This window comes from Bufo gargarizans, chromosome 5 (assembly GCF_014858855.1).
Source record: "Bufo gargarizans isolate SCDJY-AF-19 chromosome 5, ASM1485885v1, whole genome shotgun sequence".
Classification (NCBI taxonomy): domain Eukaryota; kingdom Metazoa; phylum Chordata; class Amphibia; order Anura; family Bufonidae; genus Bufo; species Bufo gargarizans.
This window is the reverse complement of record NC_058084.1, coordinates 192,579,522-192,595,035: the sequence shown is the minus strand read 5'-3', so window position 1 is coordinate 192,595,035 and position 15,514 is coordinate 192,579,522. Positions and strand designations below refer to the sequence as shown.

At 41.9% G+C, this 15,514-nt stretch overlaps 1 protein-coding gene across 1 annotated transcript in view; it reads right to left on the bottom strand.

Moving 5' to 3' along the window:
* LOC122939210 (tetratricopeptide repeat protein 30A) overlaps positions 1-15,514 on the bottom strand; it is a 39,512-nt gene that overhangs the window by 12,324 nt on the left and 11,674 nt on the right. Inside the window, exons 8-14 of the mRNA XM_044295245.1 lie at positions 15,160-15,209; positions 13,409-13,561; positions 11,776-11,841; positions 6,690-6,743; positions 6,487-6,552; positions 5,168-5,244; positions 3,192-3,402 (exon numbers count right to left, since the gene is read on the bottom strand). Of these exons, the coding sequence (XP_044151180.1) occupies positions 3,192-3,402; positions 5,168-5,244; positions 6,487-6,552; positions 6,690-6,743; positions 11,776-11,841; positions 13,409-13,561; positions 15,160-15,209 (677 nt within the window). The remainder of the gene's footprint in view (positions 1-3,191; positions 3,403-5,167; positions 5,245-6,486; positions 6,553-6,689; positions 6,744-11,775; positions 11,842-13,408; positions 13,562-15,159; positions 15,210-15,514) is intronic.

The following is a 15,514-nucleotide window of genomic DNA, read 5'->3' as shown; positions in this document are numbered from 1 at the left end:
TTGTCCAGCTAGTCTGGTTTTATTCCATTGTAGGCCTGCCGAAAAAAAACACTTATACATTATATGGCAGATTTACGAAACAGTCTAAAAGAAAAACTGTGTCTGTTGTCCATAGCTATCAATCATAGCACAGCCGGATCCTGGATGGGTGGTCACAACTATGGAAACAGTAGAGCGGGCTGTGCTGCACTGTTTCTATATGTGCCATATGGGTGAACAGGAGTTAGGGAAACAGTTTTGCATAGTGAGCGCCTCTATCTGCACCTCACAGGTTTCAGAAACAGGGTAGCTAGCTGTGCTATACTGTTTCCCTAACTCCTGCTTACTCGTATGAGAGATACAGAAACAGCAGAGCAAAGACCACTACGAGGTTTCAAGTAGTCTCACCCAACCCTAGCCACCACATCCAGGCGTTAGGATGAAAATACCCCGTTATATCTGCTTAGGAGAATGCTTGTGACAACCAATATGCCAGTGCACATTTATTAAAGCTTCTATGGGGATTGTCAGCTTTCCTGCATATGTAGCAAGTTATAGGGTAATTCAGACAGTAGAAAGGCATCATGCCGAGCTTCAGTCCAAGGAGGCCGTTCACAGTATGCACACGACCGTTGTGTGTTTTGCGGTCCGCAAATTGCGGATCCGCCAAACAAGGATGGTGTCAGCCATTGATATAACTGCCTATTCTTGCCCGCAAAATGGACAAGAATAGGACAGGTTATATTTTTTTGGGCGGACCACGGAACAGAGCAACGGATGCGGACAGCACACAGAGTGCTGTCCGCATCTTTTGCAGCCCTATTGAAGTGAATGGGTCCGCATCCAAGCCGCAAAAACTGTGGCTAGGATGCGGACCAAACAGGAGTCCACACAACCTTTAGGGTCCATGCACATGCCCGCAACTGTTTTGTGGTCTGCAAATTGTGGATCCGCACAACACGGACACTATGATGGAAATGCCTTTCCTTGTCCGTGGCTGCAGACAAGAATAGGTCATGTTCAAATTTTTTTTTGCGGGGCCGCGGAACAGAAGTGCGTATGCGGACAGCACATGGTGTTCTGTCCGCATCTTTTGTGGCCCCATTGAAAATTAATGGGTCCGCACCCGTTCTGCAAAATTGCGGAACTGATGCGGACCCATTTTGTGGACGTGTGAATGGACCCTTAGACTGGGTTTACCATAAGATGACGCATAAAAAGATGAAGACAAGGATAGGAACGTGTCCCTTGCTCGTGGGGCATTGCATGGTAAGGATGCATCCAGCACATCAAACGCACATTCATGGTAGTAAAACCACAGAGCAATAACAGAGAAAGGTGCAACCACTGACGCGTTTTAAACCACGGTAGGAAGCTGTAAGTGTCCCTCCTGACTTTTTGACTGCGCTGAGGATTTACCACAATGAAGCACTGAACATGAATCAGGATGTATCTATGTTGACATGTAACCAGTGGCATGTCCATATGTGCACCCCATATTTCATGATTTCCTATGGAAGATACAAGAGATTGGGCTGATGTGATTGCTACACACTTTTTCCGCTAATCACATTGACAGCTGTCACTGTATGCCTTAATTGTCCCCTGCTACTTGCGTTCCACATGTAATAACAATTCTGGAGCATCTATTCTTCTAACTCTATGTTTGCCATTCTTCTATTATTCCTACTAGAACTTTATGAATAAATTGCCAATAGTCTGTAATAAAGGTCCATCTGGGTGTTACCCATTTGGGACGTGTCCCTGCACAGTCTGACATTATCCAATCAGCGCTACCAGTGATAGACTGTGAAGAGAACACCCAGATGGACCTTTATTGCAGACTGCTTGCAATTGTTTCAGAAACTTCTTGCAGGAATAATAGAAGAATGGCACAACATACAGATCTGGCACAAGATACAGAAGAATTGATGTTTCAGAATTTTTACATGGGGAACGCAAGTAGTTGCTAAAACAGACATGTCAGGAGAGGTGACGGGTCCTCTGTTAACAATATGAAGGCTGAGAATGGAGGTCACTAGGGTTGGATACACAGTGAAAACGGCAGATTGGAGGCAAAGCAACACACTATAATAGAGGCAAACACTCAGAAACTCCATGCAACCAAAGCAATGGAAAAATGCATAAAAAGAGACAAACGCTCAGTTTACCGAAACTTTTCTCTTGCAAGGACATTCTTCAATGTTACACTGTCCCAGCTAAGACACACAGGAGAAAAACGGTGCAGAGGTGATGTGTACGCCTCAGTAATCAGCGAGGGAACAGAGCATTTGTCAAGAGTTCAAGAAATGCTTAGTTTATCAAATATTTGGTAAGAATCTAATTTAGCATTGTATTCATTGACCATCAAAGCTAAGGAAAAGTGCTGCATTTGCTTTACAGTATACCTGGCACTTCAAAATAAATGTGCCAGGTGCTGTGCCACATATCCCTAAACAAGGGTCTGAGCGCTGTCTCTCCTTGCCAGCTGAAGATGAGCTCAATAGAAAGTCTATTGAATCTGGCGTAAAAGAAAACTGGCTTAGTTGCCCATAGCAACCAATCAGATTCCACCTTTCATTTTTTTTCTTTCGAAGGAGCGCGGAAAAATGAGAGGTGGGATCTGATTGGTTGCTAAGGTCTACTAAGACAGTTGTACTTTATACCAGTTTTGATAAATCTCCCCCAGTGAGCTAAAGAGGAGAGACAGCGCAAGTCTAAGCACTTCTTAGTCATTGGTGGGGGTCTCCCACGCGGTCTTCCCCCTTTGGCTAGGGTTACATTGCGATTTTGGACGTCACAGGTGTCACAAGACCAAGGATCCCAGTGTAGCACTGCAGCCTTAGAAATCAATGGGTTTCCGTGCGCTTCCGGGTCCACCAAAGATGAGACATGCCCTATTCTCTACTGCCTCTTGCAAATCGGGACCCATTGAAGTCAATGGGTCTGCACGGGATGAAGGGTGCACAAGGCCTGTGTCCATGGTTTGCAGTCCGCAAAAAGAAAGTGATTGTGTGAATGGACCGCAAAGCAGCTTGGACATGCTCCTGTCAGACTGTGGGAAATGAGCACTACTCTACATGGGCAGAACCATGCCACTGCTTGTAGGCTATCATCTTACCTTTTTTCGTAAGCCACTAGAGAACTTCCATACAGTGACTGCACTATAACCTAATTAGTGATATCAGTGCACCGATGCAGACACTACTCACATTGTCATAGTGTTTTTTCACAATGGGCTCATAAAAGCCAATGGCCTCCTTGTACTTATTTTCTTGCATGAACAAGACATGGGCTACATTCAGTTTCCAGACATCATGCTCGTTACAAAACTCCACCGATTTACGGAAGATTTTCTCCACCATCTGATAGTTCTCCATGTTCCAGTATATTTTTGCCTGGGCCATTAAAACAGGAATATACCTAAATAAAATACAAAAGTATTATTAACATGAATATAGGATAGGGGATATGTGTCTGATTGGAGTGGATACAACAGTTGGGCCCCTCCGCGCTCCCTTGTTAAAATGGAGCAGTAGTCATGCACGCGCGCTGCCATTCCATTCACCTCTATGGGACTGTGGGGGATAGCGGAGTACTTGCTCTTGGCTATCTCTGTCAGCTCCCTACAGTTGAATGGAGACACACATCCTCATCTGTCACTCAATTCAAATAGGGAGCATGGGACCCTGTTCTCACGATCTGTGGGGACCCCAGCAGTCAGACCCCTGCTGATCAGACACATCCCCTATCCTGTGGATTGGAGATAAGTTGTCTTAATGGGACAACCCCTTTAATTATGATATCATGATGCAATAATTGAATCATCATAAGACACCATTATGATCTCATAATGTATTCATTATTCAGTCACACCAGGGGAAGCCATGATAAAGCGGTATTTGTACAGCGATACGTGTGGATCATCATACCCCACAGGGACTTCAGGCCATTACCACGCTCTCATGACATCATAATGCATTATAAAACACCTTATTACATAATAATGTATTAGGACATCATAATGTACTAAGTATGACATCATGAGAGACCATTATAACATCATAATTCTTTACTTCTTACTTTATAATGCATTAAAGTTTCGGTGTAAAGAGACAGGAGCAGACATTTTCCACAGTTTGTGGCAGTGCCAGGTGATACAATCTACACATTTACCACCACCCATTTGACATCAGCAGCACCTCTGGACCCTATATGGGCCATCTTTGGATACATTGACCCGACCAGTACACGGTGCACCCCAGGTAATAGGAAATTGCAGCAGGAATCAAGACTATCCTCCACACGTGGATCGACCCCACACCCCCACCGTTTAAGCTATTTCTTGAGAAAGTCTCCTTCTTAATGAAGATGGACTAGGTAGAGGCGTCTTCCAGGAAGGAGATCAATGTAAAGCAATTCTTTGCATGCTGGGAGAGCTTCCTAATCCCCCATAACTCATCCTTTCCCCTTCCCCTCTCCTTTCCCCCTCACCCCCCTTCTAAAAACCGACTGATGTCGGAAGGTTGACGTAATAGCTCCTATATACTACTCTGATTGTCTATGTTGGGACTTTTACCAAAGACTTGCTGTAAACGATGCTGTAAAGTACTACTTATCACATCACACTGTATGTACTTTTGTATTATGTCAACCTGAAATAAAAACATTTGAAAATATAATGCATTAAATATGAAGAAAAAAAAAACTAGTGGAGTTTCATTCGCCAATCTTAATCCATACTTCATTAGAGCAACATCGGACAAATTTATTAACAAATCTTTGGCTGTCCTTATGCCAGAAACCGAAATATACACCTGCTATGAGCAGGCAGATTTGCACTATAATTTGCACCAGGGATAGAAAATCTGTTGATCCACATGAGGCCTGGTGTCTCCTGCTGAACCCCACTCTCTTATTAAAAGTGGCATTGAAAATCTCAAATTATAGCTCAAATACGTGTTATAATTTGCAACTTTTCTATAGGTTGATCTCTAGAAGAGGAGCAAGATGATCACAGAGGTAAGAGGCATGGTAAGGGAGCCCCATGTTTCTTGCAAAAAAGTAAGAACTGTCATTTGGTCACAGGTTCTTCAGTCATGAAAAGGTCTGGAAATACGATTTCAAGTTCACAAAATTAAAATGCCCCCTTCTTTCAGAAGACAACAACGCCATGAAATCATCTTACTTTTCTAGGGCTTCATCATATTCACTCACAGCCTTTTTCACTGCTTCATCATCCCGGTTTAGTCTCGCTTCTTGTACCTTAATAATGTAAATTTAAAAAATTAACACACAACTTTTATAGAAAAAAAAGTTATCATTTTTATTTGAGGCGGGCCATAACACCCCACAATGAGAAAAATGGGTATTTTAAGACAGTTTCTGCTCCAGTGGATCTACTACCCACCTCACAGTCGTGACCAGACTGCATCCACTCACCGTCTTATAATAATAATTATCTTTATTTAGCGCCAACATATTCTGTGCTTTACAATTCAGGGGGTTCATGTACAAACAGACAAGTTAATAATTAGAACAAGAAGGAATGAGGGCCCTGTTCCCAAGACCTTATAATCTATGAGGACATAGGGGTGACACATTTGTGCAATGGTCCAGCCGTCGTGAGAAAATAGGGGAGCAGATATAAAGATGCATGAGCCAGTCGCCAGCCGATATCTGAAGTGCTTTTGGGTGCGGTGTAGAGTTTGGTGGAGGATCAGCTTCAGGAAATGATGATAAATGGGCTATATACTGTATAGAGAGGAGTTAGATCACGGGATGTGATAGGCCACCCTAAAAAGATGTGTTTTTAGGGAGCACCTAAAACGGTGTGTGTATTGGGACTTATCCTAATTTCTTGGGGTAGGGAATTCTAAAGAACTGGTGCAGCTCAGGAGAAGTCTTGGAGCCAGGAGTGAGAAGTTTGGATTATGGTGGATGTCAGTCGTAAATTGTTTGCAGAGTGTAGAGAATGGGTAGGGTGGTAGACAGAGATGAGGAAAGAGATGTAGGGGGGTGGAGAGCTTTGTGAGTGAGAATGAGGATTCTATACTGTATGAGCAACCAGTGCAATGACTGGCACAGGGCAGAGGCATCGGAGTAGCGGTTAGACAGATAGGTGACCCTGGCTACTGCATTAAGGATAGATTGGAAAGTCTGGTGAGGGGTAGGCCAATTAATTGTGAGTTACAGTTATCGAGTCGGGAATGGATTAGGGCAACAATGAGAGATTTTGTGGTTCCCATAGTGAGAAAGGGGATTCACATCTAGTCTTCACATCTAGCACTGAAACTGTGATGCCCGCAACCCCAATGGGCGGCCTGAAATTTGCCTTGCGTGTCTTTTGCCTTGTTTCTCATGAACCCTTCACCATACACGAACACTGTTCATACAGTCCCATTCACATATGGAACATCTGGCTACTGCAAGGTGACTATGAAGGGCATTATCAATGTCTGCCGCCGCATAACAATCAATCTAGAAAGACAGAATTACACCGTCTACCTGTTTTGTTCGCTTTCTCAGTTGTTCCGTGAGCATCCCAGCCAGTTTATCCAGCTTTAGGAAAGCCTAAAAAACAAAATCAGGTTAAAAAAAAAAAAAAGCACCATGGAAATTATAATATACATGGTATGTGAATACTGGATATGTGTATATTATTATAATAACCTGAGAAGCTTATTACAAAAGTATGTAACATACAGTACCTCATCTGGGGCTGTTTGGCATGTTATCAGGGCATCCAGAAACTCATACAAATACTGAAAAAAAGAAGATGAGAAATAATTACGATTAATTATTTATTTTCAATCTGCCCTAAGAGCGGGCCATCAACCTAGTATATTTTATATCACACATATATGGCTAAAGGATGGACATATGTTTATCGCCCAAACTAATAGTAGGACATATTTACTAATCCAGTCTAATATTTTAAACTATGACAGCCTAAAGATGCGTAAAAGTTAACACAGTAGCTCACGCTGTACGATAATGTGGTGCCTTTTGTCTAACTTTACACCTATTGGTTAGCTTACCTAGGGTTCATGCACATTACTGCATGGGCGTGGTGCCCGTATTGCAGCCAGAAAACAGCGGGTCCACAATACGCGGACACCGGCCGTATGCACTCTGTGGTGCGGACCCATTAAATTGTGTAGGTCCGTGATCCACCAGATACGACCGAAGATAGGACATCACCTATCTTTTGCGAAGCAGAGGCATGGATCGGAAGTCCACGGAAGGACTATGAAGCAGTTCTGTGGGCTTCCGATCTGTGCATCCACAAAAACATGGAACATGTTTTATCTTTGGCCATATCTTGCAGATTGCAGACCCGTTCAAGTCAATGGGTCCGCATCTGCAAACAGAGTGCAAATGGCCACAGACGATGCACTGCGGACCGCTATTTGCGGTCTGCAGAATGAGGACTGAGCAATTACACTAGTGTGCATAAGCATAAGTTAAAATTGGTGAACATTTTTGCATCATAAGCCATACCCCTTACTTCCAAACCATGCCCATTTTGCTATAAGCCATGTTCCATGTCTACTGAGGTCCAAAATCATGTCTAAAAAACATTGATGTGCAAAGCATGTATGCCTGGTTCTCAGCAGAGCAGAGTTGTGCCTGGTTTTCCCCTTCACTTTGTAGCCCCTATTGTACTTGTATATTGGAAGAACTTGGAGGCAGCATTCAGAGCGGCAATGGCACAGAAAAAAAACCCATAATCCTGTCATAGTTTTATGGGCTTCATTTTTACAGTGTTCCCTATGTGAAAAAAGTGACTTGTGCCCTTCAATCTTTGAGCCAGTACGATTACAGCGATACCACATTTATATAGCTTTTTCTTGTGTTTTAATACTTTAATAAAAAAATAAAAAAATAAAGACAATTTTATATATATATATATATATATATATATATATATAAATATATATATATATATACACACACACACACACACACACACACGGTATATATTTTACATTTAAGCCCCGAGACCTGAACGTGCAATCATTACACTGCTTCTCCCATACACTACTGTAATTTAATACAGTAGAGTATGGGATTTTCATGATGTTCCTGCAGGCTTACATACAGGCTCCAGCCTACTAACACCAAAGAACGGTTTCTCAGTACAGGAAAGCTATTCGGGGCAGCGTTGCCAGCCTCAGATGCTGTGGTCACAACTGACCATGGTATATGAAGGGTTAAATGTCTGATAGATGTTATCGCCGATAGCAAACATCAGCCCAGGTGTCTCTGTGCGATGGATGTCATGAAGGTGTTAAAAGCTGTGTGCCTCTAGATGATATTACAGATACAGCCAGGCTGAATTTATTACATACTTTTTGGCACAATGGAGAGATGTGCAGCATCTATAAGTATATAGCAACACTGGGGCACATTTATGCAGACCGGGGTTTTAGGCACAGGTGTTAATAAAGCCCTAAGCTGGAGGTGGTTCCACCTGGAACCAGCCCGTCCCCTTCCCCACCCATGCCACTTATTTAGACCTGGGGTGAGCTGGGTAAAGTTGCAGATTACTAGCTGTTGCGCCGCAATCTGCGACAGAAATACGCCTAATACAGGTGTATTTCAGCTTAATAAATGACCCCCACTGTGCTCACTTTAAGACACACTGTCTCAGTTTTACTAAGGGTGTGGATGGCATAAGCTTAGACAGGCTGTCTACACAAGCACAAGATCTATCACAGTGGCACAAGCTGGATGATAAATTACGTGCATGGATAGACACTTTTGTCTTTATATCAACTATTGGTTGGCTTACCTTGAGACAGAACTGTATACCAGAAATGTGGTGCAATAATAGTGCATAGTAGGCCAAGCCCCACCACTTTTTCACACAAGTTGGGAATACAGTTAGGTCCATATATATTTGGAAACTGACACAAATTTTGTTTTTATTACCTGTTTAGTAAAACATATTATAATTATATAATGGACATGGACATAAAGTCCAGACTTTTAGCTTTCATTTGAGGGTATCAACATTAAAATTGGATAAAGGGTTTAGGAGTTTCAGCTCCTCTACATGTGGCACCCTGTTTTTAAAAGGGACTAAAAGTAATCGGACAATTGACTGAAAGGTTGTTTTTATGGGCAGGTGTGGGCAATTCCTTCATTATTTCATTCTCAATTAAGCACATAAAAGGCCTGGAGTTGATTTGAGGTGTGGTGCTTGCATTTTGAAGATTTTGCTAAAAAGTAAACATGCGGTTAAAGGAGCTCTCTATGCAGGTGAAACAAGCCATTCTTTATCTGCGAAAACAGAAAAAAAACATCCGAAAAATTGCTACACTATATGGAGTAGCAAAATCTACAGTTTGGTACAGCCTCAGAAAGAAAGAAAGAAAGAAAGAAAACACTGGTGACCTCAACAATGCAAAAAGACCTGGATGCCCACGGAAGACAACAGTGGTGGATGATCACAGAATAATTACCATGGTGAAGAGAAACCCCTTCACAACAGCCAACCAAGTGAACAACACTCCCCAGGATATAGGAGTATCAATATCCAAATCTACCATAAAGAAAAGACTGCATGAAGGTAAATACAGAGGGTTCACTGCACGGTGCAAGCCACTCATAAGCCTCAAGAATAAGAAGGCTAGATTGGACTTTTCTAAAAATAAAAAATAAAAAATTTAAAAAAAAACAGCACACTTCTGGAAGAACATTCTTTTGACAGATGAAACCAAGATCAACCTCTCCCAGAATGATGGAAAGAAATAAGTATGACGACGGCATGGTACATGATCCAAAGCATACCACATCATCTGTAAAACACGGCGGAGGCAGTGTGATGGCTTGGGCATGCATGGCTGCCAGTGGCACTGGGTTCCTAGTGTTTACTGATGATGTGACACAGGACAGAAGCAGCCAGGTGAATTCTGGGTTTTTCAGAGACATACTGTGTGCTCACATCCAGCCAAACTGATTGGTCAGCGTTTCAAAATACAGATGGACAATGGCCCAAAACATAAAGCCAAAGCAACCCAGGAGTTAATTAAAGAAGTGGAATATTCTTGAATGGCCAAATCAGTCACCGGATCTGAACCCAATAAAGCATTTCACTTGTTAAAGACTAAACTTCAGACAGAAAGACCCACAAACAAACAGCAACTGAAAACCGCTGCAGTGAAGGCCGGCAGAGCATTAAAAAGGAGGAAACACAGCGTCTGGTGATGTCCATGATCTCAGGACTTCAGGCGGTCATTGCCAACAAAGGGTTTTCAACCAAGTATTAGAAATGACATTTTATTTACAATTATTTAATTTGTCCAATTACTTTTGAGCCCCTGAAATGAAGGGATTGAGTTTAAAAAATACTTTAGTTCCTCACATTTTTATGCAATCATTTTGTTCAACCCACTGAATTAAAGCTGAAAGTCTGGACTTCAACTGCATCTGAATTGTTTTGTTCAAAATTCATTGTGGTAATGTACAGAACAGACATTAGAAAAATGTTCTCTGTCCAAATATATATGGACCTAACTGTAAGAGTAGAAAAAAATAGTTGCCCCAAATGTTGCCAATATTGCACCAATTTTATGCAGATTCAAAGTGCAGACTCTATTAGAAATGTGTTTTCTCCGAACAGCTCTAGTCAGTGGTGAAGGAGAAAAAGTTGTTGTTTTTTTTTTGTTTGTTTGTGGAGATTCCAATTATGTATTTTTTTTCTGTTTGTTTATTTTTAAATGTAAAAATGGAAAGGGGGTAAAATAAATTTTTATATTTGGGTGATTTTTTTTGCATTTTTAGTCCCCTTAGCTGACTTGAATATGCAATCCTTTGGTCACTTCTTTCCATAGAATGAAATAGTATACTATTGCAATCTATGCAATTTTTACTGCCTGCCTATTAATTGTTACTGCAGGCAGTTCTTAACAGGCAGTTTACTATGACAGACCTGAGAGCATTAAAAAGGCCTGGGAGCCGCCTCCCTCTGTCTAATCTCCCAGATGCTGAGTTTGCTACTGACCGCGGCAACTGAGGGCTTAAATCGCCAGGATCAAAGTTATCTCTGATCCTGGTCATTGTGGCCAGGTGTCAGCTGCATTACACAGCCAGCAGGCGGTGTATTGGTTTCAGCTTGTGAGCTCGCTCCATATGTCCCTTTTGCATCTCAAACATACAGTCATGTCTGGGGTGATGAAGAGGTTAACCCATTGGCGCCAATAACTTATCTGCCTCCCAGCGCTGCAGGCTCACTATTCACTTAGGCCTCTTTCACACGACCGTATGGCTTTTTCAGTGTTTTGCGGTCCGTTTTAAACGGATCCGTTGTTCCGTTTTTTGTTTCCGTTCCGTTTTTCCGTATGGCATATACAGTAATTTCATAGAAAAAATTGGGCTGGGCATAACATTTTCAATAGATGGCTCCGCACAAAATGGAACGGATACGGAAGACATACGGATGCATTTCCCCATGTGTTCTGTTTTTTTTGCGGACCCATTGACTTGAATGGAGCCACGGAACGTGACTTGCAGGCAATAATAGATGTTCTATCTTTTAATGGAACGGAAAAACGTAAATACGGAAACGGAATGCATACGGAGTACATTCCGTTTTTTTTGCGGAACCATTGAAATGAATGGTTCCGTATACGGACCGTATACGGAACGCAAAAAACGGCGCGCAAAACGGAAAAATAAAACGGTCATGTGAAAGAGGCCTTACACTGTGGAAGGACAGGGGAACGAGCACACGCACAATCCAGAAGACAAGGAGTACGTATTCCTTTCTACATAGAAAAAATTACTTACAGGAGTAAGAAACTTGTAGGTCAGGTGATAATTTTCTGCCAGTACATCCGCTGCAAGGTCAAAATACTAAGGAGAGATAAGCAGTAGCGATACATGAATAGTCACTCACCACAGATGTATTAGACTGCTAACATGCATAAACTGGAAACTGTCTAAAATAACAGGTTTTATTGGCAACAGCATCACAGCACACAATATGAGTGTCAGTGAAATGGAGACTTTAGTGGCGTATATCTGGCGCAGATTCCATGTTAAGGCAGAATTGGCAACTTCTTCCCTACTCACGTTAGGTCTAAAAATGCGGGTGTGACATGAGCAGGGATGGGCAGTGCAGGGGCTTATTAAGATCGGCGCCTAAAACGTTGGTCTTAATAAATGTGCCCCTATATCTAGTTTCCATTAGCTTCCCTAGGACATAATAACTGAACAGGGACACATCAGAAACATTTTATCAGTGGGTGACCAGATGCATAGACCCCCCTCCAATCACTAGAAAAATAGGGCACTGCTAGAGTTTGCTTTCTCTGCTTCTAGGTTTTTTAAGCACAATTATCCTTTAAAAGGGTTGTCCAGCTTTTTACAAATGATAGCGTATCCTTATTATAGTCCATCAGTATCTAATCGGTGGGGGGTCCGACACCCAGCACCCCTGCTGATCCGCTGTTTTAGTGTACCTCCTTAATTGGAAGTCGGCGCCAGAAGTACACAGCTCCCTCCAATACACAGTGGACAGAGCTGTGTATTTCCACTGCAGAACAGTTGATTGTGGGGGCAGCGTGTCAGACTCCCAATAATCAGGACAGGACATCACTGGAAAAAGCTGGACAACCCTTTAAAATATACAGGTGTGTCCATAACCTGAGTGCAATGCCTGTATATGGGGAACTTATATGGATAGCAATGAATGGAGGGGAAGCTGCATCACAGACTGAATATTCACTGAGTGTGTAACAGGGCACTGCCCAAATTTATTCCAATAAGAGTCCATTCACACATCCGCAACTGTTTTGCGGTCCGCAAATTGCGCATCCGCAAAACACGGACACCAGCCATGTGATTTCCACATTTTGCAGACTGCACATGGCCGGCACTATAATAAAAAATGCCTTTTCTTGTCCCCGTCTGTGGACAAGAATAGGACATGTTCTATTTTTTTTGCATGGCCGCGGAACGGAATTGCAGATCCGGACAGCCCACAGTGTGCTGTCTGCATCTTTTGCAGCCCCCATTGAAAATGAATAGGTCTGCACCCGTTCCGCAATTGATGCGGAGCCATTTTGCGGACGTGTGAATGGACCCTAATAGAGATGTATTAGGAAATTACTAGTAAACCTATGTTCTAAAGATATTGTAATTGGAGACCAAGTACTGATAAAACAGATATTAACATAGTGACATATTTAAAGGGCATGTCCAACTCTGGTTTATATGTATAATAGTTTGTGGTCAGAAAGCATCACCTAGTTATAATTGGAAACATTTTCAGACCATATTCAGATACACCATGTCTCCTAATAAAGAAGAACTTAAAGATTAACGTGAATAGCCTGTAAACATTTGAAGGAAAAGAACACCACTGTCTGGACAGCACATACTGAATAATCCAGGAGAATCCATGGATAGAGCCTCATACCTCATACTTGCAGTATAAAAGTAAGAGATTTCCAAATGTCTCCGGAGGAAAAGGATTTTGTTGCAACAAAAACTGCAGTTTCTCAAAGCCTTCAGTGGGTTTGGCTTCCATGTTCATCAATGCTTGATTATGAAGAGTAACTGGGTCAAGTTCCTGTAAAAATCACATTATATCATCATCTGAGGAAACATCAGAAGAAACAGCTTACAGGAGCAGATAATTTATTACAGGGGTTTCCAGGAATAGAATATTGGTGACCTATCGTGAGGGCAGGTCATCAATATTTCACTCCCAGAAAACCCACTTTATGTGGCCATGCAGATTAGATGAATGTCGGCCAAACCCAACCGTGTGGATGGGGGTGTCCAGTCTCTTCCCAATTACAAGGTACAGTATTTGACCACCTCTATGAATGGTCTTCTGAACAACAGCTAAAAATAAATGAGCTATGACATTAATTAATTAATTTGGAATGATTTGTGGTTTTCTCCTTTCTCTATGCTAGATCTTTAGTTAGCTCTCCCAGAGCTGGTGTATGGGGACTAGCTTCCATCGACTGCACACAGAAAGTAGAGAAGAACCTGCTTCCTAACTTTCTCACATTCACTCAGAAGCAGTGCCAGGATCATAGAGGATATTACAGAGAAGTACTGACCTGTATGAATGTGAATGTAACACTTGGCCTGAGAAAAAAAAAACTGTCTATTTAGCTGAAGTTTCTCTGGTTGCATGTGTCGCACTCATTTTCTGCTCACTCCTCCCCTATTCATAGACCAAGTATTTTTTTTATTTACTTTTTTAAGCTAAAAAGACATGTAGGGGGAATTATGAATTCCCCCAAAGTAATTTTACAACAGAGAGGGGGGTGGGGAAGAAACAGCTGATAACTCTAGAACAAGGTATTTTTTCTCTGATATTATATATTACAAAGTTTCTTATGGTCACTTATACTATTGATTTATGCAAAGCTGTGTGAAATGTTTGTGACCAATTAAATGGGCGTTTATAAGTTGTCAAGAGTTCAGAGATAATGGCTACAGACTAAGCAGCTCTCTGATTAATTCTTTGGAAGGGAAACACCAGTCTGAAGAGATACTGAAAGTGAAATGTGTAGAGGAAAAACCATGGAAAATTTTTAATAAAGACCAATAAAAAAAAAAATTGCCCCAAATAAGTAGAATGCAATAAAAAATTTCCCCTAATGGTGTCCATAGCCTTTAAAAGTTTTAGGCTACTTTCACACTCGCGTTTTGATAGATCCGTTCAGATAATGCAACTGTCTGCATCGGTTCAGAACGGATCCGTTTGTATTATCTTTAACATAGCCAAGACCGATCTGTCTTGAACACCATTGAAAGTCAATGGAGGACACGGATCAGTTTTCTATTGTGCCAGATTGTGTCATAGAAAACGGATCCATCCCCATTGACTTACATTGTGTCAGAACGGATCAGTTTGGCTCAGTTTCGTCAGACGGACACCAAACCGTTGCAAGCAGTGTTTTGGTGTCCGCCTCATGAGGCAAACTGATGCATTCTGAGAGGATCCTTTTCCATTCAGAATGCATTAGGGCAAACTGATCCGTTTTGGCACGTTTGTGAGAGCCCTGAACGGAAAGCCAAAACGCGAGTGTCCGAGTGTAAAAGTAGACTTATTCTGTATTGTAATTAGGGGTTGAAGGTCATAACATTCATGATACAGTTGTCATTGTTTTTCTCAACATTTGCACTATATCAAGACCACAGTCTTACCTCCTCTGATCGAGGGGGCATGTCAGTCAGAGCTTCCTGAGCAGCTTCATCTAGAAGAATAAAGGAAATAGTACATACTGAGGGAATATACTTGTTTTATACTTTATAAATGATACCATGTTACAGACTAAGATCAAATGTGTTAGGCCTGCTTGAGCTTTAAAGGGAGTCTGCCATCACCAAAATCAGTTTTAAATTGACCACAAACCCAGGTAGGCTCCCCCGCCTCATGTTATAATCACTCCTTTATGTGGCAGGATCGGTGTTGCACTCTGGTAAAAAAAATATCCTAATTAGCTGGTAAGTGCACCAAGGATGGCTTGAGCCACTTGGCACACCACAGCTCCGCTGATTT